Source organism: Malurus melanocephalus, unplaced genomic scaffold (genome assembly GCF_030028575.1).
Source record: "Malurus melanocephalus ecotype Western Australia unplaced genomic scaffold, MMel_1.1 scaffold_108, whole genome shotgun sequence".
Taxonomy (NCBI): domain Eukaryota; kingdom Metazoa; phylum Chordata; class Aves; order Passeriformes; family Maluridae; genus Malurus; species Malurus melanocephalus.
In genome coordinates this window covers 343,401-370,108 of record NW_026623340.1, presented here as the reverse complement: position 1 = coordinate 370,108, position 26,708 = coordinate 343,401, and the positions used below count along the sequence as shown (strand labels likewise).

At 36.6% G+C, this 26,708-nt stretch overlaps 1 protein-coding gene across 7 annotated transcripts in view; it reads left to right on the top strand.

Moving 5' to 3' along the window:
• NAALADL2 (N-acetylated alpha-linked acidic dipeptidase like 2) overlaps positions 1-26,708 on the top strand; it is a 365,473-nt gene that overhangs the window by 252,190 nt on the left and 86,575 nt on the right. For all 7 annotated transcript variants that reach the window (XM_057369378.1, XM_057369377.1, XM_057369376.1 and 4 more), the window contains one exon: positions 23,358-23,501. In XM_057369378.1, coding sequence (XP_057225361.1) covers positions 23,358-23,501 — 144 coding nt within the window. The remainder of the gene's footprint in view (positions 1-23,357; positions 23,502-26,708) is intronic.

Sequence of the window (26,708 nt, the reverse complement as noted above, 5' to 3'; positions counted from 1 at the left end):
TAAAAATTCTGAAATATAACAGTTTTAAAATGCAATCTTATGGTATCAGCTGGAGTTTCAAGAGTAATGTTGGTTTAAGGAATTGTTATGCAGAGGTTATAGCAGTAAGAAAAAAGGGTGTATTTGGAAGCCTTGAGTGGTTCAGGTCATTGTTAACAACTGGTCATATGAGCCTTATTACAGGAATTTGGATGAAAAAAATCAGTGATTCAGGAAGTGCATGATGTCCCTAGAACTGTGAATACTGAACATTATTCAGACAGAATTGACATGAGCATTTATCAAACATTGCTAATAGGATTTGGTTTCAGAGGAAGAGACAAGGAATTGGTGAGGTGTTGATCCACTGCAGGCCACAGCTGAGGCTGTCAGCAAAGTCAGTGATGCCTCTGAAAATGCATTTAAGAAGGGATATGGATACTGGGCAGGCAGGGAAATGGAGCTGAGCCTGGAAAAGGGGAAGGTGACAGTGCCACTCTCATTTTTTGGGTTTGTTTCTCACTCTCCAAATCCATTTTATCTGTCAATTGCTGACACTCTGGTGCCCATGGTGGTAATTGATAAGTGATCTCTCTGTCTTTACCCTGATCAATGATTTTTTCCATCTCACTTTCCTTTCGTCCCCTGGGATAGGGATAATGAAAGCGTGGCTGTGTCCGTGTCTGGAAGCTGCCAAGGTTTACCMACCACAGTCAACAAAAGTTAAACACCAAATGTGCATCATAAAAACCCCACAACATTTACCCCTTCAGTCAGTGCCATTMTTTTACTGAGCTCAGCCAGTTCTGCTGCAGCAAACACAGGGAATGCTGCTCCTGTTTGGAATGTGGGTGGGTGGGTGCTGGGATGGAAGTGCATTTATTCTGCTTTATTCCTGCTCAGCCCTGTGATTCTGCAGGTTTAGGTGTGCCCTGCCTGATATCTGAGTTTGTCCTTTCCATCCTTYACTTTGTGGTGTTTTACCCTCTGGAGCCGCCAGCTGAGCAGAATTTAGCTGGGAAATAGAACGTTGCGTAATGGTTTTAACCATGCATACCCAGCATATGTTCTAAAATGGTTTGTTATAAATCATCGTGACTCCTTACAAGATGTCCTCAGCCCTGGTTTGTCTGTTCTTTCTGAGAACAAAACACAGTCGCAAGAATGTATTTTCTGTGCTTGCCTCCGCAGCTGAGGAAATGATTYYGGGAATWKTTTTTTTTCTTTTCTTTTTCAAAATTTGTGTTTGCTTTTGGCTAATACCATCAGATAAATTAAATACTAAGATAATTTGGTGTAAAATTACTGTCTACAGTCAGGCTTCTGTGTACTGTTCTTTGGTTTTCCTTGAGGACAGACTGAAGCTGAGGAGAAAGAAAAGTTAAAGTTTAATATTACAGTTTATGTGTATATATGTTTACATGTACTCTTGATCATTGTTTGTACTTATGGCATAATTTCAGTGGTTGCCATAAAAAACCCAAAGTTTATCAGAACAACTACACTGCTCTTTGTGATATACTGTGTTATTTTCTGTATGAACAAAAACCAGTGCTAATGCAATAGAGAGGTAAATCTTTGGAAAATAGTGGCCTTCCAAAAATGAATGCAATAACTAATAATTTCAGCAGATTTTCAGCAATACYCATAGCACTAATGGTTTGAGAGGCTTCTAAATCCATGATCTKCCTCTTGAGATTTTGCAGGGTATAATAAAGCAGCTAAGTTTCTATGTAAGTACCAAATTACTTATTTTGTGTAATTATTTATATGTAAAAATATATAATATAATTATATATATATATCCATAATATATCCATAATTATATATAATTATAAAATTAATTATAATTACATTCAAATCTGACATTTTTGGATTTGTGTGTTTTAGTTTGAGTTTTTCCTCCTGACTAGCTTTCAGTTAGGTTTGCATGTATTTAAAACCAAGAGAATTAGTTGGACATAAAGATATTTTAGGTTCACAGGTCTGACTGTGTGGACCTCTGTTTTGTATATCAGATACCATTTTATCTTCCACTAAGCTGCCTATAATTTTTTCTCAGAAGAAAATTTTAATTGAAAGCATTGTGGTTTTATTGAATAGTTATTAGAAGAAGAGAGGAGAAATCACTGGCAAYGGTGCTGGAATAGCTTGCTAATAATGTTTTTATCATTTGACTTTTGCAAATGCCATCATGAAACATATGGTCAAAACTTTCCTTAGATTCAAACGGAAAGTTATTAAAAAATTTGACTTTAACAGAGAACTGGAATGTACAAGTGATGAATACCAGATTATTTGAAAACAACAAATCAGCACTTTCAATGCTACAAAATTAGCTCAGTGGAAAACATACTGACTRAATTCTTCCTGATGCCTTATGAGTTGCAGAGGATTTCTCAGTGTGTTTGACATTTCAGACAGTTTTAAACTACTACTAAACAGCTGTGAGTCACTACARAATGTTTTCCAGTGAAGCTGCTTTTTCTCTCATCCAGGAAAAATAACATTTTAAATGGAGTCCAGATTAGACTTTTGAAGCTGCCCAGCTCGCAAGTGAATTTAGAATGTTTCAGTCTTTTGTGCAATCGTGATTGAAATGAATCCTGCCATGGCTTCACTGACATATTTCAGCCCAGCATAATTTGTGCAAGTGAGCTAATTTATTATGTGCTCACAAAAYASCAAACATCACTGCATGGCAGTGAAMCCAGCTGGTGTCTTGGARTCTGCTCCTGCTTACTTTTCTGTGTAAAAGATGAAATATAGGGAAGAGATAAAAGGGTTGTGTGATTGAACATATTGGACCCAATTCACTATGAGTTGTGCCTGTTTGTAATTGATTTTGTATGTACAAAGCAAGTTTTTGAAGGAGACTGTGTTCCATTCTGCTAAGATGACGTGTCAGAGTAAAAGGCAGGCATTTCTGGTGGATTATTATCTATAAATAATTATTAATGGTGCTGGAATTTCCAGAAACGTGACTATCTCAAAGAACAAACTGTGGTCAGATTCAACTAATGATGTTGTCCAAAGGGGAAAATGTCAGAACCACAGGTTAGATACCTCTCACAAGAAGATAAAGCAGATATAAATATATATTTTCATATATATGTCAAAATAAAGGAATTATATTTCCTGTAAAGCTTGGCTAACTTCCCCATCCATTTGTACCGTGGTATTTTAATCTCCCAGTGCTCCTGTGCTCACAATGTAACTCTTACATATTGCAGTCAACACCTGCAAGTGCACCTGCACAGTAGCGAGAACACCATAATGTCAGCTGGCTGATTGTTTAAGCAATTAAAGATATAATTAGTTTTATAATTGAATTTTTTTTTTTTCCTAGCGCAGTTCGAATACTGAAAGCCAGACTAAACCAAACCATCTTTAATTTGACTTGATCTCTGTTCCAGCCCACTGCTTTACCGTATCCAGCAGCTGCATAAAAAAGATAATAGCACCTCTTCCTGCTTTCAGACAGGTAGGAACTCCCCCAGAAGAAAAGCTAATCATCTTGAAATGGAGATGTGGAAAACACTCCAATGGTTGCATGAACATGTGCTCTCATATTCTATGGTATTGATCTGCACAACTCTCAAACAGTGAGTGATTTACTGCAGTTTGGATTTAGCCAATTTTCCAAAGCATTTTGCTTGTACTTTTTGAAGATGATTTTGTTGGGTTTTTTTTTTTTTCAGAGTTGCAGTGTTTTTCCTTCCCTTCAGGGACAAAAGAAGTGCTCTGTCTGGGGAAGAGGTGTTGTGGGTGGGAAAGAGAGGAGTCTGTTGTGAGGGTTTGGTTGGTTAACAAAGGACGCCAGGAATGGTGGAGGAAGCTGATGAGACAACAGGGTCAACCATTTCCATCAGATGTGGTCAGAAGCATCCAAACATTTGGAGGAGRGGGCTGATTTCAGTGACAGTGAGCTCTGGGCCGTGGTGGATCACAGAGGGCTGGGATCAGTAAAGGGATCACAGACCTGAGCAAGGGAGAAAGGAATTTCGTAAAAGTGGGAGAATGTCCCTGAGCAGGAGGCAGTCACAGCTGACCACTCTGGTGTCTTCTGTGCTCTGGGATTGTCCTGTGCCGTGGTGCCAGTCAGGGTTTGCTGTGTGCTGGGTACAGTGAGAAACACCCCATTTGCTGGCAGAGGCTTTTGTTTTTCTGACAACTTTTTCATGTGCAAAACCAGGTAATRAGAATGATTTTAATAAACCTTTGAAACTGATAACTGTTTCAATTTCAGTTAGGACAAATACTTGCACAAAGCATGTGTAACTTCCAATACTTTTTATATAGTAATTTTCCATAGCTGACAGGTGGGTCTATTGAGTTGATGAAAAAATAGAAAGAACAGTTAAGCCTCTTGGGTTATTTAAAACCTCGTTGAAGTCATACATCTTTTAGAATAATGATATAATGATTTGCATATTTATTTTAAATATTGTGCTATAGGGACCACCCTTTACAAAATATATAATGTACAAATTAGGCAGCTTGTGCTGCCTAATGGGGAAGATTTTTTTATTTTTTTTCTTCTAGCAGATGTCAGCTAAAGCTGACACGTGGTGACAATCTATTCCTTTCTGGTATAATGCTCGTAACAAAGAGACTAATTCTAGAACAGCTGGCTTACTCATGTTTTAAAATATTTAGGTTTGTTGGATTTTTTCTTGATTTCCAAGCACCGGTGGTCTTTCAGCTAGTCCACTGTGTGATTTCTGCCAAGCCTTGTCTAATCCTTGACTGCAAAGGGTTTTCAGCAGTATTTTGCATACTCTGGAAGAACTGAACCACACATTGCCAAGCCTTCTGCAGTTACAACTTGGGCAGCAGCAATTTTTTCATGGTATAAAATCCATTTTGCTTACTGTAGTAGTAAATCAGGTGTAAAGGTGAAGTAAAAGTAAGAATTAATTCCCTTGTGGGTTACTCTGCTCCCTCCCAAAACTTTGTGTCTTTTTGAATTAGATTTTGCTGGTAAGAGGCAAAAGATGTGGTACGTGCTGCTAATCCACTGAAAAATGAGATACAACACCTGGCATGGGGGCACCTGTTTGAGGAATGTTTTAAAAGTTCCCCAAAAAGAGAGAATATAGGCTTTTCAAAGAYAGTATGAGTGGAATATGTCTTGACTTAACTTTGGGTGACACCTGTAAGGAGAGTTGTATGTTACATGGGGCATTTCATGCAAGTATTTTTTTTGGGTTTGATTTGGCTTTGGGTTTTTCTGTTGGGCTATTTTTTAAGGGTTTTTTTGTTGTTGTTGTTGTTGTTGTTGTTTGGTTGGTGTTGTTTTTAAAGTAGTGGGATAGATGGCATGAAATTCAGTAGTTGTACCAAAAATATAGGTACTAAGTAACTATTACCACGCTTGATTAATTTTGCTTTGGAGTCATCTTAGGCCATTAGATGCTCTTACCTCTTTTTACATATTAGTATTCTGGTTTTTAAGTGAAAGCATTACTTTTTGAGGATCAAGATATTGGAGGAAGTGTCCTGCCTAAAAGTATAACTTGGCTGCTGTCTAATACATAAATTTAAAAAAAAAAATCCAAAACAGGACACAAATGAGGAAAACATGCATTTATTTTAAGTAGGCATCACTCATGATTTTTACATAATTTTTTTTGTTTGTTAGTGCAACACACCAAAGCATAATAAATGGGTGTGCTTAGAACACTTAGGCAGCAGCAGTAGTCTGGCCAGAAGTGTTTTCCAGAAGTTCCAGCTTTATTTTTTGGGTTTCTGGAGATTTCATTTTAGCCAAAACACATCTGTGTTTCTGGAGTCTGGGTTTATCCTCTGATTTACCCACTGGACCTGTAATTGTGAACTCTGRAGCCTTGATTTAGGAATCAGTGCTTTAAGATAAGATTTAGGTACATCTCTCATTTGCTTTGTAAGATGAGAAGTTGAATTGCAAATCCTGTAATAGATTTACAAATCCTAAAGCATATGTAGAAATACTGCAAGAGACTTACAAATTGTAACATAAATCTTGATAAAGTAATTTTTAGCTACACAAATCTATACTCATTCCTGAGATRAAATCTCTGTGATCCTAGCAGAGATCATTCTTGAATTTTAATGTCTCTGCTGTTTTTGGGTCAGTTGCTTTCTGATTTGTTTCTACAGGACTAATCTTTATTAAAATACTTTGTCTCAATTGCTCCTTGCATTTCATAGAATAAAAAGAAATTAGACAGGAGTTGCCATTCATAGAAGCTGTTACAAAAACTATTCCCTGATGATTTACTTGCAGCACAAAAGGACAACTGAAACTTGCAGGAAAGTGCTGTGATTTTGTAGGATTTTTCTCTCCTGGTATGCACACCTCACCATGGGTCAGCTTGTGAACAGACACCTTAATTAATGTCTTGTGTTGCCTTAAGATGAGAAAAATCCTATCTTTCATTTTTCTTTGTTATTTTCTTTSTTTTCACTTTGTGTTGAATATTTGAGCATTGAACACCCTATTTAATGTTGGGTGGGCAGACACTGGAACAGATTACACCAAGAAAATACCCAAAAACTGCTCCTGAGCTGCTTTTTCTGACACTGCTCTGAGCAGGTGGGGCTGGGTGGTCTCCAGAGGTCCTTTCCATCCTGARCTGTGGTTCTGTGATCAGGTAACACAATTTTGAATAAATTCAGCTTGACAGCTGAGTTTTTTTGCTGACACAGGTATTAAGATAAAGTAACAATATAAGTGAGCTCTGACAGGATGGCCTAAAAGAACCTGGGAACTGTGACACGCAGCCAGAAAGTCCCAGACCTGTTACACCTCACGTTGTTCTCCCTCACAGAGCAGCTGGGAAGTGTTGTCTGTCTGCAACAATTTTGGAAAAGACATCTGTGTGATTGGAAGGTAAAGAAAATACTGGACTAAATATAAGAAATATGGCCTGATGTGCAGTTTTCTGCACATTCAAATTCCGACCCTAAACATTAATCAACAAAATGAGGTGTTCATTTTAAATAGAACTCAGCTTTTATTATTTTTCTTTTTTTTTTTATTTTATTTTTTTCTTTTTAATTTTTTTACTCCATTATTAGGGAATTACTGCACTGTTTGAATCAACTCTTATTATCAGCTATGTCATATGTTTTTCTGGTCTTCACTTTTGATCCTTTTGAACTTTCAGGACTTTGTGAGAACAAAGARCAAGGTGCTTTCTGTGTTGGTTGTATGCAGCTATTTAAATTAAAATAGGGGAAAAGTTCTGTGATACCTGTAGTAATTGGCAGTGGAAGAAGTGAGAGATTCACCTGATTTAACATGTCCATCTAATGGAATTACAACAATGGCAAATGTTCCTTCATGTCCCACTCTCAAGGATAAAAATAGCAGAATTGTCAGAACAGGAAGAAGCAGTGAATGTTTTGTGTGTTTTTAACTTTAAAGAGAGAATTGAATGGATGAAATGTGGGTACTTATCCTGTAGATTGCAGACATTAAAGGTGATTTTTTTTTTTCAGACAGTGCTGTGCAGTGAGGAAGATGACAGGCTCAAATCTAATTTTAGAGTTTTTATTAAGAGGCTCCTGACAAGTGAGAAATACATTAGTCAGTTATCTGACATACTCTGTAACTCTTAATGATATTASTTTTTCCCCTGACTTTAAGGAATGGTCTGGGTAGTTCATAAGCAGTTTTTGAGAGTGCTGAAGGAGTCACACCATCTGATTGGRGMATGRAYCCAGTGGWTYTGAGAATCRGAATTATTGTTTCTTARTCTCTTAAAAAAAAMCACAACAAAACCCAAACTTTTAAAGGCTGATAGATAATCTGAGTAGCAAATCGATGTGCATTTTATATAGTTTATCCAGAAAGGCTTGCAAGTAAAGGGAAAAAAGGAAACTATTTTGGACAATTATTGACTTTTTCATGTCATTTCTCTGACAAGTTTAATGCTTAATTATTGGTTGTCAAATATTTAAAGAACACATGTTGAGATTTAGAATTCCTGAGCAGAGGAGATATTGCTGTTCCCATTTTATGAGTTGTGCAGAGAAATTGCAGAGGTAAAGTGTCCTTCCCAACCATAAAATTACACACTGATTCCTGGATTCATTCATTTTGCTTTTCTTTTTCACTCCTTTTGGTTTATTTGCTGCATGAATAGAAAGACATTAGTGCATTTTAGCAGAAATTTTACTTTTAGTGGAAATTACAGTGATAATTGTATCTGATAATTTAAAACAAATTTAAAAATAGGTGATTTATCTTAAAATAYGGATTTTCAAAAGAAGTTCAGCCACAATCCTAAGTAAGATGCTCTGGGGGACCCTGCTTGAGYTAGATGACCTCCAGTRRGTCCTTTCCAATCTCATMATTTCTGTMATTCTTTGAAGGTGAATAATAGATGTGTAAGAGATGTGACACAGAAATCATTGCAAATTTACTGGTTSTAGCTTACTGAAAATATTTATAGAGGAGAGAGGTTTAATATTTTAGTCATTATTATAATAGAAATTGCCTCAAACTCAAAGATGTGTTGTATCTGTCATTTATGAAGCTGAATTTAAACTCATGTTGAAATTCTTATTCTGCCAAAAAAAAAAAAAGGAATAAAGCAGAGGGAATAAAAGAAATGAATGTTTAAATAAATACCCATAAAACATCCAGATACAGACCTGAGGCACGAATGTGTACTGGACTCGATTTTGATGTGAGCTTGCTTCTGTTCCAAATATGAAAACATTTGCTTTAGCAAAAGCTGATGGATTTTTTTCATATATCCAGGTTTAAATAAGGTGGAAGAAAAAGTGTTTGGCCTTAAATTTCAGTGATGAAAAGGATGGTTTATTTTTAGCTTTTACTGAACTGCATTAGTAAAATTTACCAAGCAAATTCAGTATGATTTAAGGCTTGAAGGGSCCCTTTTGCAGCTGAATTACCTTTCTTGTTCTAACTGTAATTGTGCCCATACATTGTATTTCTGACTGGGTGCGGGTGCTAATTTGAGCAGTCCTGCCTGTGGTGATTTTTGAGACCAATTAGAAGCACAAATGGGTAATTAAAGCTCCAGTATGTTTAGGTAGTGTACAGCAAACTCGCCTACTTCTGTTTCAGCTTCTCCCTTCCAGGTGCTGCCCTTTGTATGAGGCTGTGGAAGTCATTTCAGGGGGGAGTTTATTGGAGGAAATACAAATTTCTGTTTCTGATATTGCCTTGTGCCATTGCCTCCCCAATGCTGGTGGATAACGATGCTCCAGTTGTCAAGGAGAGCTTCCTAAAAAACGCTGATGACTCCTCAGCCCATTGATCTGATTGGGGCTGGTGGCTGTGCAGCATCTTGGATGTGCAATTTGCCAAAACCAAGCTTTATTCAGTAAATTGTTCTCAACTAGAGACAGTTAATGTTCTAATTGCAGAGWCTGACTCGCTCATCCAGAAAAGAGGTTCAATTCACAGGGCAGCTCTGAACTTAGTTGAACTAAAGAGAGGAAGGAAATKCCTGACTCCCGTGGAAGCAAAGCTTCAGTTGTTTCAGAAATGTCAGGCAAAATGTCAGGGCTGAGAATATCAGGCCACTGACTTCTGTGTTCTATTGATGGTGTGTTTTTCTTACGCTTCCATCAGTCATTTTCTTTGAATTATCATCGAGTGTCTTTTATTTTCGTGTTGATAAAGAAAACAATCATGTTCCCAYTGTTAAATGCTTGCTATAGATTACATCCTCCTCACCTTTTTTGGTTCCTTTGTTACATTTTACCCAACTGCWGGATTTTTTTAGTGTGGGGGCTTGCAATTGGAACAATAGTCCAGCTGAGATTTTGTGTGCTTGAATAGCTGAGCTGTGAATGTGCCCCATGTAGGGGATTCTCACTGCTTATTCAGGATGAAAACTTATTTGTGTATATGTGAGGGCACAGCAGCCAGTTTTGCTTAGAAAACAGGTTATATGTATACTTGGAAACTTCTTTTATATTCATTAGTGCCATTTAAAAGATACCTTTCAGAAACATGTCTACATATTTTTGGGTTTGCTTAGATTTAATAAAAGAATGGAGCTAGGTGATGGAGTAGTTCTACAGGATACTATTAATACTAGAAATCCTAGATAATTACTGGAAAGCTTGATAATTAATGAGTGTTTTTAAATGTAKTTCCAGWTCAGTCATGAMAATGATAYATGKCAGGGKYGTGTCTGTTTCCATRTATTTGTACCAACATAATGTTGACAACTCCAGTTATTTTCTTCCTCACTGTAATCTTTGGTGCCTTTTGCTACTTCACTTGAAAAACAACAAATTAATTCCTTCAAATCTCTGCACATTCTGTCCAGGAAGCTAAATCAAGAGCATGTTAATTTTATAGTTAAATTTCTCTTAAAATTATCTTAGCTTCTGTTAAACATTTTTAAAGGCAGAATATTCTACTTTAGAAGGGTTGAGGTGTTTACCTTTTAATTGGTCTGATACGTTCAAATCCTCATGTCCTCACTGGAAAACTGGTTTGCATTTTATAAAAGCCCAAATATGTACTGAAGAGCGAAGTCTGATGTTCCAAATGGACATGAGATTACATCCTCCCTTCTTGCAAATCGTGGCTGAAAAAAACAATTGTGTTGCATATAAATAATGTTTGCAAAGGTTATGTTATTGTATTTAATAAAAAATGAAAAGGATAGCTTCTTAGTTGACAAAGATTAATCTATGGAATAGAAAATTCAGGAAGCAGCTGTCATTTCTTTTTTAGGGTAAAGATAATGAAGAGGTTCCTAGAGGAGGAGATACAGTCTAAAGTTCTGGCCATTTTAAAGTTTTAGGAGTTTGCTGTTGACTTAAGAGTCAGAATTCTGTCAGAATTTTCCACCTCTGAGTTACTGCAAGGTCAACTTAACAGAGATAAAAAATGTCACATCTGTGTAGCTGGTGCAACAGCATTTCAGAAAATGATGTGAAGTTGGGTGTTTGGGAATTAATTCAATTTGCCAATGCATGTCCACACATCCTTTTCCACTGTCATTACCTCTGCTTACATTATTCTCTCTATTATCATACAGGGCCTGTCTTCCCTTTGCATTAGACACTGTTTTCTGGCAAGATTTAGTAAAATCCCACTGAATTACAGAGGGACGTCACTCTTTTCCCTTTGAAGAAGTTGTTGATAGACACAATGAAACAGCTGTATATGGTTTTATTTTTTGGTCTAATGTTCAAACACTGTTTTGTCTCTAGCTGAGSGATTTTTGATGCACACATATTTCACCATGAGCAGTATAAAATATTTCACAGTATATCCATCCATCCACTCCTTGGTGGGGTGTGCAATCTTGACTTCAGCAAGGGATGATAATCTGTAAAACCTGGCTAAACTCCTTTCATCTTGTTAACAGCTTGTCTAAATTCGTCTCTCTCTGAGCAGGCAGAATTTAACCTGAATTTTACCCTTTTTGTGCTTTCTTGTTTGTGTTTAAAACTTYTTCCAGTATCAATTTTGAAGACGTGAGGGAGAAAAGGCTCCTTTTAGCCTGTCATTATGAACATTTTGATATTTATTGACCATTGCTTGTTATTGATAGTAATCTAAGCCCCACAGTTGTTTRAAGGGAATCTTCAGTTGTGAACAGGAGTATTCTCTGTAGAACTGGACAGTTTTCTTGCTATCTTTCATCCTCATTTACTGTTAATTTCAATGAACATTATTCCTGTTTTGAAGGAATAATACTGTTAATACTATTCTAGAGGTGAATTACCATCCAAATACACATATTTATTATGAATGAAAATTTTTATATAGTTAAGTGTTTTTCTGATACAAGGGCATTAATTATTTTGTTAATCTCCATCTAACTTCTACTTTTGTGCTTGTGTGGGAAATATCTCCTGGTTGTTTTTGTAAATTCTATGCTTTTATTCAGAGATGCTGATTTTGGAGGAAAGGGCATATAAATGCTGGTAGTGGTGCTGTGCTGGTGTGAGATAAACTCAATCCCTTGCTTTAGGAAGGAGCAGGTGTAGAGATTTTCATCTCTACAGGGTTATTTTGGGTGGTATTTGAACACCTTGCCATGTTTTTATCTGTGAACTATTYATTAAGAATCCTGCCTATTTATGAGAAGGGTGTATATAGCTTTGCACCTCCTAAGGAGGAGTGATGGTGTTAGTCTGTAATAATTTTGATTTCTGAGAAACATTATTCCATTTCTCCTAGGAATGGGGAAAAAAAAGCTTCAATATCAGCAGCATATGGTATTTTCTATTAATTAATAGTGTGTTAATTAATAAGTGCATAATGGATGCTTCAGTGTCTTCTGAGTGTTTGAATTTTAGAACAGATTGTCTGATGAAGATCTTTAAAAAACATCGAGCATTAAATGATGTCTGTAACTAAATAATATTTTACTCAAGTTCTTAGCATTGGAAAAAMCCCAGAAAACAGCAACTGTTTGGTAATTCATCCTAATAATGAGCACAGATAATGTAGGAAAGTATTTTATATTGCACATTAGTACTTGATGGCTTGAAATCCTCCTTGAAAACTGCACAGATTCAGTGTGAGTCATACCAATATGTCACCATGCACAGCACTGCAAAATGATTAACAATTCCCAACTTTACTGAGTGAACCTGCCATTGAAAAACAACCTGAAAAGTTGGGTTTTGGAAGTACCAAACATATTTATGATTGTATTACAACTCAGTGGAGTTAGTAATTTTAGAATTATAGTGAAGTTCTGGACTGAGTGTCAACCACAGAGTAATTACCTAAACATGGAGGACCAAATAAAGGTTTGAAATAGGATTAGCAACTCAGCATTATTTTCAGAAAATCATCTTTTAAGTCCTTGTTTCATTGAAGGTAAAATACTCTTTGAAAAGAAGCCTTCTTTGGAATATTATAGGCTAAACAACATTCTTTCATATTGTGTTTTTGGTATCCTGACCTGAGAATGCTCGTTTGAACGTTTCTTCAGTCAGTCATAAGTGGGTGTAAGGTGGCTGCAGTAAAATGGTGATAGTTTGTACCAATAAATTATCTGATCCCGTGACTGTGAACATACACTCAGGCTATTCAGATCTTGTAACACAAGAAAGTACAGGAGAAGGAACATTGACTATCTTAATGCATAATAGAATGTTTGTATTTGGGGTCAGGTGCTCAGCAGAGTTACTTTTAAATTTATGTSCCATTGAGTCCTCCTGAAGTAAGCAAGGGATGATGAATTATTGAGAGACTTTGGGTTGAAACTCTGAGAGTTTGACAGCCTCTCACTGGGAAAGGGAGAACAGAGGAACAATCTTACTATGAGGTAAATTAGGAAAGAATTTTTTACGTGACATGTAAGAAACCATAGCTGTTACAGCAAGGTTGCGTAATCTGATTTTTATTTATTTATTTAAAGAAAAGYTCCTTCTAAATTGAACATATAGCAAACAGGAAGATGACTATTACACAATTTAAGGTAGGTCTGGGTGATTTGCCTTTGAAGTGAAATGAATTGGAAACWTGCACTGCTTTTGAATTCCTTTCCTGCAGGTGTTTACCATTGCAAAAGCTTTGACAGCAATTTCTACCATTGTTACTTGAAGAAATTGCTTTTAAGAGAGCTTTTAGATTAGACTTTGGACTGSAAAAGGCATAAATATATAGAAAAGTTTCTATTGTCAGTATGTTTTCTATTATCCAGCCTGTCAAATAACTAAACTTGACTCAACTCTGGGCTTTATTTAAAAACTCTTTGGTATGAATATAGAGTGTGACRATCCATTTATGTTAATACAGGTTCTAGCTGCAGATTCATGGAATACAGAACTCTCTATTCCTGCAGTGCATTTCTAATCCGTATTCACTAAAACTTGTATTTCCCCTGGCATTCCTGGTTTATCTTTTCTTTATCTTTGTGTCCTCAGCACAGTGGACACAAAGACAGTGACACCTGCCAGAACTTACWTTACAAATTAATAAAATCATGTGTGCTAATCCTCAGTATTAGATGCTAAATTCAAGCATGATCAACAGAAAGACTGATGTCAATATGACATAAAATGCAGGGAAAATCAGGTTGGGCAAGGATTACATCTCAGGAAGATGGTCAAGAAGGAGATCTAGACAGAAATGTCTGTTAATCTTGAACCTGAAATCAGTGAGAAAACCTCTGTAATATCTCACAGCTAGAGAGAGAGAATCTGTGGTATCCAAAGCAGGATCTGGTATTTAATCTCAATGATTTTAAGTAGATTGTACTTTAAAAGGGAAACCAAGAAGATACCTATGGATCCACATGGTCAGAAGGCAGAGCTAGAACTTGGCACTTGACCAAATTCACATGTGCCCTGTTCCTGCCATGGCTGTGAAGTGGTCAGAGAATCCTAAATGAATTACGGCAACATTTTTGTCAATAATAATCTTGTATCTACAGAATCCAAGCCAAATAATTGTGCCATCAAACTCATAATTAATTTCAGAGTATATACTGGAAATTGATTAGGTCTTGATTATTATTGGTGCTTCTGAATGAATTTTTCTAGTATTTTGCATTTTATATAAATACCTTCAGGTTATTGATTGTGGGAGTGCTCCATATAGATTGGCTGCCTGTGCCAACCTGTGGAATCCTCTGGTATAGCTTTCACTGTTCTTTTAAAATATATAAATTATAAAAGACAGGAAGCAACACAGCTGGAAGTGTCCTTAGTGTAGAACTTCATGGAGCAACACTTGAGCTAATGAGGGGTTTGTATTTATAGAAGTTTCCCTAAAGAGGCACTCAGAGTTTCAGAAATTAGTCTTAATGATTTCAGACTCTTGATTATTCAGTGGACTGTGTGCTTTTCTGATCAGAGGAAATTTCCAGCTGTAGGCTGCCGGCTCTGATTCAGGTAGCTGGCTGTTGTTGAAAGTGTYAAGTTATCTTACAGTAATAGAAGCATAGAATATATAATAATATTATTATAATTATCATTAATAATAAAGACAATGATGAGAAGAAGAAGAGGAAGAAATGAAAATAGTTTCTGCTGCAGGAACCTTGAGGCAGGCTGTGCAAAAGATGCCATTTTTGTATCTCAGCGTGTTTGTGGTTAAAAGTGGGTTAAGGAGGATGCAGTACAGACTTCTTTTCTGTGCAGGAGTTCTTTCCCATCCGTCACGTCCTTCAGGAGCTGCCCTCAGTACAGAGTTAAATAACAGTTTCATTTTCTCCTTTGTCTCAGTGAAGTCCCTTTGGAAATGTTTGATGGGAAGCAGAGCCTTTGGATACTGAGGTTCCCAATGCAAATTCCATGCACGCTGAATGTGGCCAATATTTCTCGAAAAAACCCACAGATTTATTCCAAAACCTCTGAGAAACAGTGCAGAGATAATTTTAAGAAGCTTTTGTTGTAGGTGGAATGACTTTATAATATCAACCCTGGGCATGAGATTTATATCCTTTATAGAACACATTTTTAGTTACAGCTTGAAAAATGTGGTTCTGTGCAGAGTTGAAAGACCACGTCAATATTAAGGACTTCAAGTTAAAGATTGAAAAAACCACAGGAGTAACTGAGTTATAATGGTGGTTACTTATAAAGGTTTGAGTTGTGTTGACTGAGACTTCCTAGGAACAGAATAAAATAGTTTTAATTTCAAAATTCAGTAGCTGGAATATAGGGAACCAACGCTTTCAAAGAAGTGGTAGAAAAACACCACCTTTCATAGAGGGAACACACTTAAGCTAGAGGTTAACTAGCAAAATTTGAAATATTYACTTACTTAGAGTAGGAGACAGGAAAGTATTGAACAGATTTTAAAGCAAGAATAATTAAAGCAATTAATCTAAGGCAATACCTTATTCTGTTCAATAAGCTCTGATGGGAAAATTATTATTTAAACAAATTTGCATACGTAAAAAAAAATCTAATTTTGTCATTAAATTATATAAGTTTATGGATACATGAAGTTTCRTCAATATGGGCCTAATAATATCTAATTATATGTACAACAGCATTTTGTAAGGAAGTTAAATAATACCTGTAGCAATTCATATTAATATATTAAATAATTTGGGTGATGGATTGTTTCAGTTTTCTTTTTTCTGTGTGTTCTCTTAGCCCATTAACACTTCTCAAGAATCAGCACCACTTTTTCAACTCATAAGACTGGATTTTTGTGAGAAATTAATCAAATAAGGGGCTGAGTTTCTTTAAAGTATTTATCTTAATTTCTGTATTTTCTATCAAATCAGTGCAAGCATCAGTCCTTTATGCATATATGTGTCTATTTAGTTCAAATGTATTTATCATCTTCCGAGCAGCTGGCTTCACTCAGCACTGGTGGCTGTCAGGAAAGTGATGGAATATCTTCCAAGTGCCGTCTCCATGCTTCATTCTGAGCTACATTTTCAGATCATTTTTAGAGGTAATCAGGACTCTGAATTGCTTAACCAGATTAAACCAAAATTGAAGAAAAATTTAATTTTAAATAAAATAGAGTTGAAGCAAAGTAGTGACTCCTGCTTTTTCATGTAGGAATTTTTTGCTTGTTTCACAGCATTAAATATCTTTTCCACATAATTCTTTTAATGCTCTTGGTGCCACAAATGAAGTAAAAGCACAGTAGAAAAGGTCAGCTCTACTTACAGGCTAAAATAGGATTTTTGCCCTCCGATCTGTTATTACTTAGACTTGTTTTCTGCAGGTGAACTTCAGGCAGTAAAACTGGTACCCTGAAATTGTGTAAAGGGGTATTTGAATTTTTGCCTTGYAATGAGCAGTGATGGACAACTCAACTGCTCAGCCTGAAGTGCCCTCGTGCTCCAGGTTTGAGAATGAAGTGTTGACTGCATGGGAAAAYCATATTTGATCTTTGAGTGCCTATAAATATTCGTTCCTGAGCAGAAAACAGATACTTGAGGACAAATTGCAACTTTCTTCCAGCACTATTGACAGGAAATAGTTTATTATGAAACAGCAAATGCTAGTTTGCACTCTTGCATGAAATACAGTACTGGTGACAATAAAGAATGGTGCTACATGGCGTAGAGGCAATCACAACATGAATCATCTGTCACTTCAGCAAAACAGTGCCAATTGAATTTACAAATGTGGCATCTATTTATTTCCACCAGTACTGAGAAGGAGACGAAATGAAATGGAAGTGATGATTACTTCTGACACATTCCTTTTATGAGAATAACTTCTTCCCCTCGTGTTGTTGTAATAGCCCGTGTGTTCTTTTTATTTGTGTTTCTTTCAGTGAACCATGTTTCTGGGTATTTTTAGGGGTTTTGTCTATCAAGTGATGGAGTTGTGAGCATTTCCTACCTGCAGTAGAGCTGTGGTGGTGGCTCACCAGCTTGGAGTGTCTTTGAGTGACTTCAGGCAAGGAWTCCATGGAACTGAATTGTGAGGACAGGCAGTGCCTAACCTCCAATGCCTGACCACCCTTTCTCTGAAGAAATTATTCTCGATGTCAAATTATTGAACCAGCAGCCTGTGTAAGGGAATTTTACCACAAGTTCCAGGCACACAGATTATGAGTCCTGAATAATTTAACWATTCAGGTGTATTTCTGTATATTCAACTTTAGACATGTCTAGAGTCTTCTTGACTGTGGCTCTTTGAATCATTGAAGTTCCATTCTTCAGAGACAGATGTAGTCCTTGGAGATGCCAGAGCAGAATAAATTTTARCAGTAAGCTCTTGAAAGGGAGGATGTTTATTAGGACTGTCTTCATCTATGAAGTTGTCCAGACACCACCATTGCAAACATCTGTAACTTTGATGAATAAATGAAACGAGGAATGTCGTGCTTGATGCTGACCCTTAGCATAAGCAGACCCTCTTCTTGGTAGAGTTTTTGCACTTTGGTTTGTGTATCTGCCATGGACCTGCATGTTTTTAAAGATCAGCCAGCTCCTTTGCAGTTTCAGCTTCTGAAAACAATTTACTTGCTGCAAGCTCTTTGCTAGTACTCCCTGCATTTCACTACCACACCTTTTGTGACAACAAGAAAATGAGAATTTTKTTCAGTGGTTTAGCTGAGGTGCAAYTGTTATGAAGAGCAGGATTTCCATAGGCTTTTCTGTCCTGTTTTATATTTTTCTAGGTATCACTTAAATTTCATTAAATATCAGGGTAACGGTCAAAATGAAATAAATTAGATATAAATTGATTTCTTCACCTCCGCTGCTCTTTTGGGATTCTTCTGACCTATGTTCTATGTAAAAATAGGAAAAGAAGGGAATGGATTTCCTGCTTTGGCTGTGACCTGGGTGAGCTCTGCACATTTAACACTGTGGGAAGGAACAAAGGATGGTTCAGTGTCYTTCGAATCCTGGGGCAAGACCTGAGCCAGGAGGGGAATGTTCTCTGAGGAGCTGGAGAGAGTCTGCCCTTTTTATTTCTCTTAAAAAAGAGAAGTGTCTTCAAATTAGTCAGGGTAATATATTTGTGTTATTTATAARTAATGCTTAGAGCCTGCCTAGAGAATGGGAAAAATCTGTGGAACTTCTCTGCTAATATTTTGCTTCTGAAATGTGATATTGCTGCAAAATGTGCGTAGAAGCAGAAAAATTTAGAATATAATATCTATTTTTCCATATTGTGGCTCCTGAAACAATTATACTGGTACAATTTAACTGTGATGAAGCCAAAATGTGACTTTCAATYGTTTCAAACAAATGTAGAAGAATGCATCAGAAATATTTATTCTTTTARGAAAAGCATCCTGTACCACAGATAACATATGCAATTTTATTTCATGTCGTCCTCCAAATGTGGACAGACAGCACGTGATTGTGAGTCATTGCAATGTTCACTACATGCTATAAACAAAATAATTGTCGTCCTAAACCTGTCATTTCAGTGTTTTCTCAGAGATTTTCTATTTCCATTCCACTCCTTGTAGGAGTTATAGGGTTTTTATTATTTTTAATAACAATAAATCTCATTATTGTGAGTAAGCAGGGATCTGTGCTTGTTCATAACCAGAAGAAGATGGTGTATGTTACCTGTTGTGTGTTCTGGCAGCTGTAAACCTATTTCACATAAAGGAAGATCCTTATTTTACTATATATAGTCTTGATCGTCACTGAAGGGGAGGAAATCTGTGTCTCATTTCCACATTTGTTTTTTGTTCCTTCTGTGGTGCCCATCACCAGGGTTTATTTCATGAGGGAGCAAGYTCTAAGGCCAACCCATTAATATGCCAGAAGTTCCTTATTTCTTGAAGGGATTAACAGAAAACATAATACATGCAGGAGGTGCCATGTGCCCTGTGTTCTGTGTGACTCGATGGTCCCTGTCCTGCTTGGTGCCTGCATCCTTTTTGCAGGAGGGAGAGAAGTTTTTTGGTTTTTTTGGTTTTTTTTTGTTGTTTTTTTTGTTTGTTTTTTTTTTTTTTTTTTTTTTTTTTTTTTTTTCAGTGAAACTGATAACAAATTCCATAATGTGCTTGGCACTTGAATTCAAAATGTTCTGTAATATATCAGTTTTAAAATCCACCTGTGCCAAGCTTAGTTCATCAGTTTGATTTGTGTTCCCTCCTGCACAGATGCAGACACGAGGATCCTATGGCTAAAAGTCTGGGAAATATATTTTCTGAACAGCAAACGGGGGCATTTCAGACATAGATTTTTGTGTATAAGATTCCTGAAGTAGCTTTCTCTTAGAGAAAAATTTAAAAAACAAAGTCTGATGTTTAATAATTTTGATTGTGCAGCAATTCTGAGCATCAGAGCCATTGCTTCGAGTAGTTTTGCTGAATACCTCAAAGAAGGCCTCAAGAATGCCTCAAATAGAATCCAAAACTAAACATTCAAGTATTGGATATGCTGGTTTGAATTCAGTATGGATGGCAAAGAATAAATTAGGCAGAAACTGAAATTTATGATTATTGGATTTTTTTAAAATAAGCTGATTTTCAAAGCATTGAGAGAAATTTATTTTTTGTCTTGTAACCCATAAGACTTCTGTCAATCCTTTTAAATATCCACCACCACTGTTAAAATATCGGGCAAGGGTTTATTTGTCACGTGGCCAAACCTGCTAAGTGGAGAGTTTCAGTTCAGTAGTGAGACAGGAAAACCTGAGAATTGTCTTGTCTTTTTCCCCTGTTGCATTCCATTGCTAGTAGAACATAAAATACATTTTAGCTATTTGTAAAATGTGGAAGAACTGCTCTTTCCTTTTTACGAYTTAGTGGTTACACAATTGTAGGATACTTAAAAAGGAAAAATTTCACTTTGTGTCAGTTGGTGTGGAAATGTTATGTAATGTTGCTCTATTTTGGCCACCTCTATGTCATTGSAATTATTAGCCAACATAACAAGCCAAGTGGAAAGGGGAATTCAAAATGGTGAGAGTATTGTGAAAAGTTGTTTGGTTTTCTCTTTTTTATCTTGCCATTTTATTAAATAATCTCGGAAAAGAGMGGGGAAATTAATGAGATGGTTTTGCATCAGTGTGTCAAGGCAGTTTTGCTTTTACACAATAAATGTGTTGCTTTTTATTCTATGTATCTTAAAAAGAAACAAGACTGACAGTATTTTTAAAGTACATTAAGTAGGCATTAAGACAAGAGTGATTTGCGCTGAGAGAGAGGGGAGTGATGTTTTTTTCTCTTTCATGGTGGTTAAGCAAATTTCCTTGTGAGGGAGGAAAAAAGATGACAGCAAGTTCTGGAGGGCTTGGTTTTTTTTTCGATTAACTATAGAATTTTTAGGTTTATTTTTAAGAACAAAAGAAATCTGTTTAAAGAGACAGTCTTGAGTAATGCATACGGAGATCTGCATTCACTCCATTGATGAAATGTTATGTAAACAGAATACAGTGAATATCCTCTGTAAAGCAAACAAGTATTTCTCTAGGGTTATGATTTTCTCTAACTCAGTGGATGTATGGGCTTGTTATCTTTAGGGAGTTTATCACAGGTGGTGTGGTATCTTCAGTTTTCTTTTAAACTTTTTGTTAACTCCTGATGTCATGAGAATGTGAATTTGAAAAAAAAAAAAACAAAAAACCTGCTTTTAAATAAATTTTTCTTATCTACCACCAGTGCTAAGATAAAAATGAAAGATGTTTTTCAGATCCTTTCTGAGAACTCTCAGTAGCTTGTTTCTCTGCTGGGTGATCCTCGCTGCCTTTCACTTCAGTATTTTCTGTAAATGTGCATAAACCTTTCCCAGGCACAGCCACCCTCCACATCTCCAATCACTGAGATTGGAGATTCTGACCATCCCCTGCCCGTTTGTGACCGTGCATCCTGAAATRCAAGCTGCCACACGAGGCTCTTGTGATTCATCATCTCATGCTCCATTGCCTGTAAAGCTGCTTTGAAAGGCCTTTCTTGTGGCTGTTGTTAAAATCCCTGGTTGAAGAATTTCAAAGTTCTTTTTTGGTTGTGGTTTGTTGTTTTTTTTTTTACGAAAGAGAAGCAAATGTTTTTTTTTTTTTTTTTGTTTTGTTTTTTGTTTTTTGGTTTTTTTTTATGAAAGAGAAGCAAATGTTTTTCTCTCCCTCCATATTTTTACCAGTGGCTAGTGAAGCAAAGCACTTCAAAGTTGACAAGCTCCACATTGTAATTCTAGTGGATAATTCRTAGAGAACTGAATAAAGATGTAGCAGGAAGCTGCTTGTTACCATTTCTGCTGTGTAGGCACCTGCTCCAGGTTCTGTTCTTCTTGGATAACTTTTTTTCTGTGCCAATTCTTTTTTTTTTTTCTTATCCTTGCTGACATTTTTAGCTTCTACATSTCAAGATACTCAAAGTCTGAAGGTATGGTCTTCTCCTTCCTTTTAATAAAATCCATTCTTACTTCCATTTTAAACACCATGGAGTGTTCAGCATCATTTTTGTTAGAGGAAGAGGTCTAAATTTGACTTAATGGGCAGAAATCATGTATCTGGCTTTGGAAGTCTGAACACTGGGCAGAAGGGGAGTTCTTTCCCAGAAGTTCCTGTTCCTAGCTACTTGTAGAAAAGCATCCGTTTCTCTTGGTCAATATTCTGCGTCCATTTTCAGCAAGAAATAACAGCTAGGATGTGTTTCTTTGTTCAAAGAGAAAATTTAGGAGGGAAGAAACAAACATGTCAGTGACTTCATAAGCTGTGGCAGGTGGGTACATTTTATGGCAGAGGTTAAGTGGGATGTGAAGGCTTAATTGAAGGCTGATTTTTTGAGTTAGAAGAATTTGTCTTAAAAATGGGTATGGACAGTATTTTAAGTGGTTGTATCTGAAGATTTAATCAAGTAGCTGCTGCACAGCAAGAGTTTGATGGTGAGTGGTGTGACTTTAACACCCAGAGCCACCAAGCAGCTGGTGGAGCTTCCCTGTCATAGGTGCTGCACAGCTCCTTTCATTTGGTTAGACAAAAAAAAAATAAAAAGCCAGAAAAAACACAGATAAACTGATTTTTCAGAGAAATATAAAGAAGTCGCTGTGACTGGCTGCAGGAGAGGGAGCTCACAGCTCTTGAATGTTATCAGCAAAAGTGGGGGGAAGGAGCTGTGTATGAATTCAAAGCACAAACAGCATAAATGTCTGTGACGTGTCAGTTTATCCATCTCTGGGTTTGTGCTGCTTAATAGAGGATCCAGTGCTGACAAAGGACAGTGCAAATATACACTGGGAATGGACAAATGGCAGAATTCGTCTTTCACAGAAATGCACTAAGTGTTCACTTCAGGCTGKCGAGTGACAGAACCATCTCATTTGACCAAACTCACGTTATTGTGTCTTTTGCGCTCTAATTTATTCCCATCATGGGCTGTGAAGTCCTGCTTGGAGTGTCTGTTCTYGGCATAAAACTGTTTGTCAAATTTCTATTAAGCTTAAGGTGAAAAATTAATGAGCCATTCACTTCAGATATTTCAAAACTAATACTGCTCAATTATTAATGCAGCAGAAAGTCAAAGATGTGGCTATGTACAATTACAGCTCAGTGTTCAGTCTAACAGCTTTTTTTGTCTGCATTTTTGGGGGAACATCATTAAAACAGTGTTTCAGGTCATAGAAGGAATTATTTTGATGAAGCCTATCAGAAAACTTTTTWGACAGTTTTAGTTGTTAACTTTTTGTTTTCTCTGATCCTGTCAGAAGGTGCCTTGAATAAACAGATAGTGATGAACTACAAACCTGTTTTAATTTGTTGTGTTTAATTCACAATCTTATACCTGCTTGGACTCTTCAGCAGTTTCCTTCTAGTGGAACTATTGCATAAATTCTGTARTATGTACATGTAATTTTATAGTACATGCTCTTGAAAAAAACTTTTATTTTTTTTCCAGTATGGAAGTACAAAACAACATCTGCTTATCTAAATCAGTTGTTTTATGCTGGATGGTAGATATTTGCCTTTTTTTTTTTTTTGGTTGGTTTGTGAAGGAGAGAAATCAAATTTTCATTTACTAAATTGCTCTTCTCTTTCTGTTATATAAGATGGAAGCTACAGGCAAAACCGACTGAACCTCACGACACTGTTGGTACAACCAATTTCTGCAGTTCTTGCCAGAAAACTCRTTTCCCTACCTGAGGACACTGCCCAAAAAGACAGATGTACACCCCTCCAGCTGCCAGCTGCAGGTAATGCTTTTCAAATAAACTTTACCCATGGAATCTTCCTCAAGGGCKCCAAATCCATTTTCTGTAACCGTTTGCAACTAAGAGGTTTAGGTGATTATGAATATGTTTTGCTTGGATGTTGTCTAGGGCTATGAGCAGTCTAAAAATTACGCTCCTAAAATCTGATAAATGGAAGTTTTGGTTAAAAAAAAAACCTCTTAATATAAGGCATTGAGCACTAATTCTTAATATTGACTTAAAAACCTTTTCTGTGCAGATGCCATCAGTAGGGAGGGTTTGTTAGTGCTCCAGTACGGTTTGTTAGGCCTTGCTGTACTACTGATAATGGGATTTCAACATTAAGGCATCAGTAGCTATAAAATTCTGCGGGGTTTTATTCTATTTCTGGTGTAATAACATTTAAATTCTAAGCACGTCTCTACGTTCCTTAATTTGTATATACTACAGAATAAACAATGTATTGTTATCTGAACCTTCAGGCAGCTTTTTCTCCAAGTTTCCCCAGGAAAACGGACATCATGATAAGAACAAAATACCTTGAGTAGAGCCAGATGAATGCATTCATGGTATCTCTTTAGAAATAATGCCATTAGCAAAGTCACACAGATTACTGTTTGAAAAAACTTGTTGCTTATGTAGGGGAGAAAAAAAGCAAGAGTACAGTCTTCCAATAAAGATACTGCAGTGTTTCCCTGGAGGAATATTTTCCAGGGAGAATTCTAGATGAGGTGCATGTAGAAGAGTAAAGAGTAATTCTGTCTTTGGTTTTGTTTTGTACCTGTCCGTCTTTCACCAGAAAAAAAAATGGTGTCTTTTGTCATGTTGCCTGTTCACATGAATTGATTTGAAACTGTGCTCTTGGAAGGGAGGAGGCAAATCAATTTAGCCACTGTATCCGGTGCTGCACACTTTGATGATAACAGGAAAAACAAATTTTAAGGGCAACCAATGTACTATCATGTGCTGTATCACTTGTTTATTGCTTTTGGAAAGTGATTGTGGAATAGGAGCACAATACAACAAGTCGTAAAAAAGGTTGATTAATTTTATGACTTGTGTTAGCATTTGTAGTTGTACACRCTAAAAAGGAAGGCAGAAGACCTCACGCTTTGTGACTTAGGCTGTTGTGGTTTGGCTGGACTGTTGTCTATGCATGGCTGCCCAGGTATTTTAGAAATKATCTGACTGAACCCACAAACAGTAGAAAAGGAGGAAAGGTCATTTTGGAAGGAACAAATGCTTAACCATTCCAGGTAGGATGCATGAAGCTTGTTAGTATTGAAGGAATTTTCAACAGCTGAAGTGCCTGGAGCAAAGCATGAATTTGAGCTGGCAAATGACACTCATTTTAGAAAGATAAAAGGCTGCACAGTGTCTGTTTTCAAAAAGCTTTTTGAGCAGGCGGCAGGACAGAATCACCTAAAGGGCAGCTTGTTCTGCTTTTTCTGTGACAGGTGTGGCATGTCTGTTTCATTTCCCTGAAAAGACAGGAATTCTGTCAGAGCAGAATTTCTGGAAAGAGCAAAAATTCCAAGCCAGCAGTCGAGTAAGAGCCAGTCCATGTTTGTGTTACTCTGGGTGAACACAACAGCTTGTGTCTGATTTCACGTAAAGCTCTGAACTGCAGTAATCCATGCGAGATTTTTAAAAAACTCTTAATTTATTGRAGAAATAGGGACTAGAAGAAGCAGCCTTGTATAATTCTGTAATGTATTATGATACATTTTTTCCTTGAAGTAATGGTGGAGCTGTTGATGTTCTGGAACATGGAGTTCAGTGCTGTTGTTCAGTAGCAGCCTTAATGGAAGAGATAAAAGACTGGTCATGATGAGAAATGGTGGATAACTATTTAATAACAGTAATAGCTAAAGAGATAATGCTGAGGGCAGCAATGCATTTGAGAACTGTGAAGGTTGAATTTGCAGTCTTTCTGTTGATTTGAAGAAGCTGAAGATTTCACTTCTGACGTAGGGCTCATCACTTATCTGTCAAAAGAGGTGAATGAGCAATTCGGATGATTGGTTGGCTTAAAATTTGTTAGGATAAAATGATCATCATTCTCTCATCAGTATGTTTCAAAAAGCTGAACAGCAGATTCATCAGTAATGATTAAACATTTATATATAGTTTTCTTACACTGCTGCTTTTTTCCCTGAGCCTTGCAGTTTTCAAGAGACAAAATGTGGCAGAGGCAGTGGGAGGATAGAGACAAACATCCCAGATGGATGGAGTGCCCAGGACCTGCAGAGAAAATAGTGGGAATTGAAGTTTAACTATTGGTTTTGTGTTAGATGAAACCAGTAGTTAGATTTGCTTTTTGTTTACATTGTTGTTAATCCTCATTAATCTGAAATTCTTTGTGCCTATGAACTTTTTCCCAAAAGTAGGCAATTAGAAGGAATTTAAGAGTTAACTTTTATAGAAAAGCTGTAAACTTTTGAAGCTTTTCTCTTAAAAAATCTCTTACTAGGCTATTTACTAGAACATTGTGAAGGTTGTTAYAAAACTAAAGCACTCCTATAAACTCCTTTATTTTAGAAAACTAAAACTCCTATAAATATAAATGAAGAAAGTCCTGCTGTGTACAATGAACTGTCATTGTTGTTGTTAAGCTTCCTATCATTTGCGAGATTTCAGTCACGTACAAATTATCCCTTTTCAATTACTCTCTTGAGTCTTTAATGTAAATCTATCTAGTGGGATTTAATTTACCAAGTGTTTTTGACATTAATGACCGTTTACTTTGGTGTTGAGTGSCAATCCTGGAAGTCTGGTGTTTAAACACATCAGTGTCGTGTGTGTAATTTTTCTCTTTGGTTTCAAGTGTCAGTTTTCATACTCACCTGACTCRTGTCTGAGAACAAAGATGATTTCAGAATTTCACCAGTGTTCAGTTTCCAGTGTTTGTGGCATCATCCTGCTCTGTCCCTCATCCTTTTCTTCCATTTTTCTCCACGTTTATGCTGCTGGTCACTCTTGGAGATAAGGACACAATGACCACTGGGTCTGCCCTGGTATGCCTGAGCTCAGTTGGTGGAATAATAATGCAAACATTCATGCAGTGATCTCACTTAAAGATCCCATTTCTTCCCACCACCTAATGCCTTTTCCTGTGCAATAGGTGTAACTTTTTTTATATACTTTAACTTCTAAAATAGCAAAGCCAAAGCATGAATAGTTTAAGTAACCTGAATGATATCAAACTCT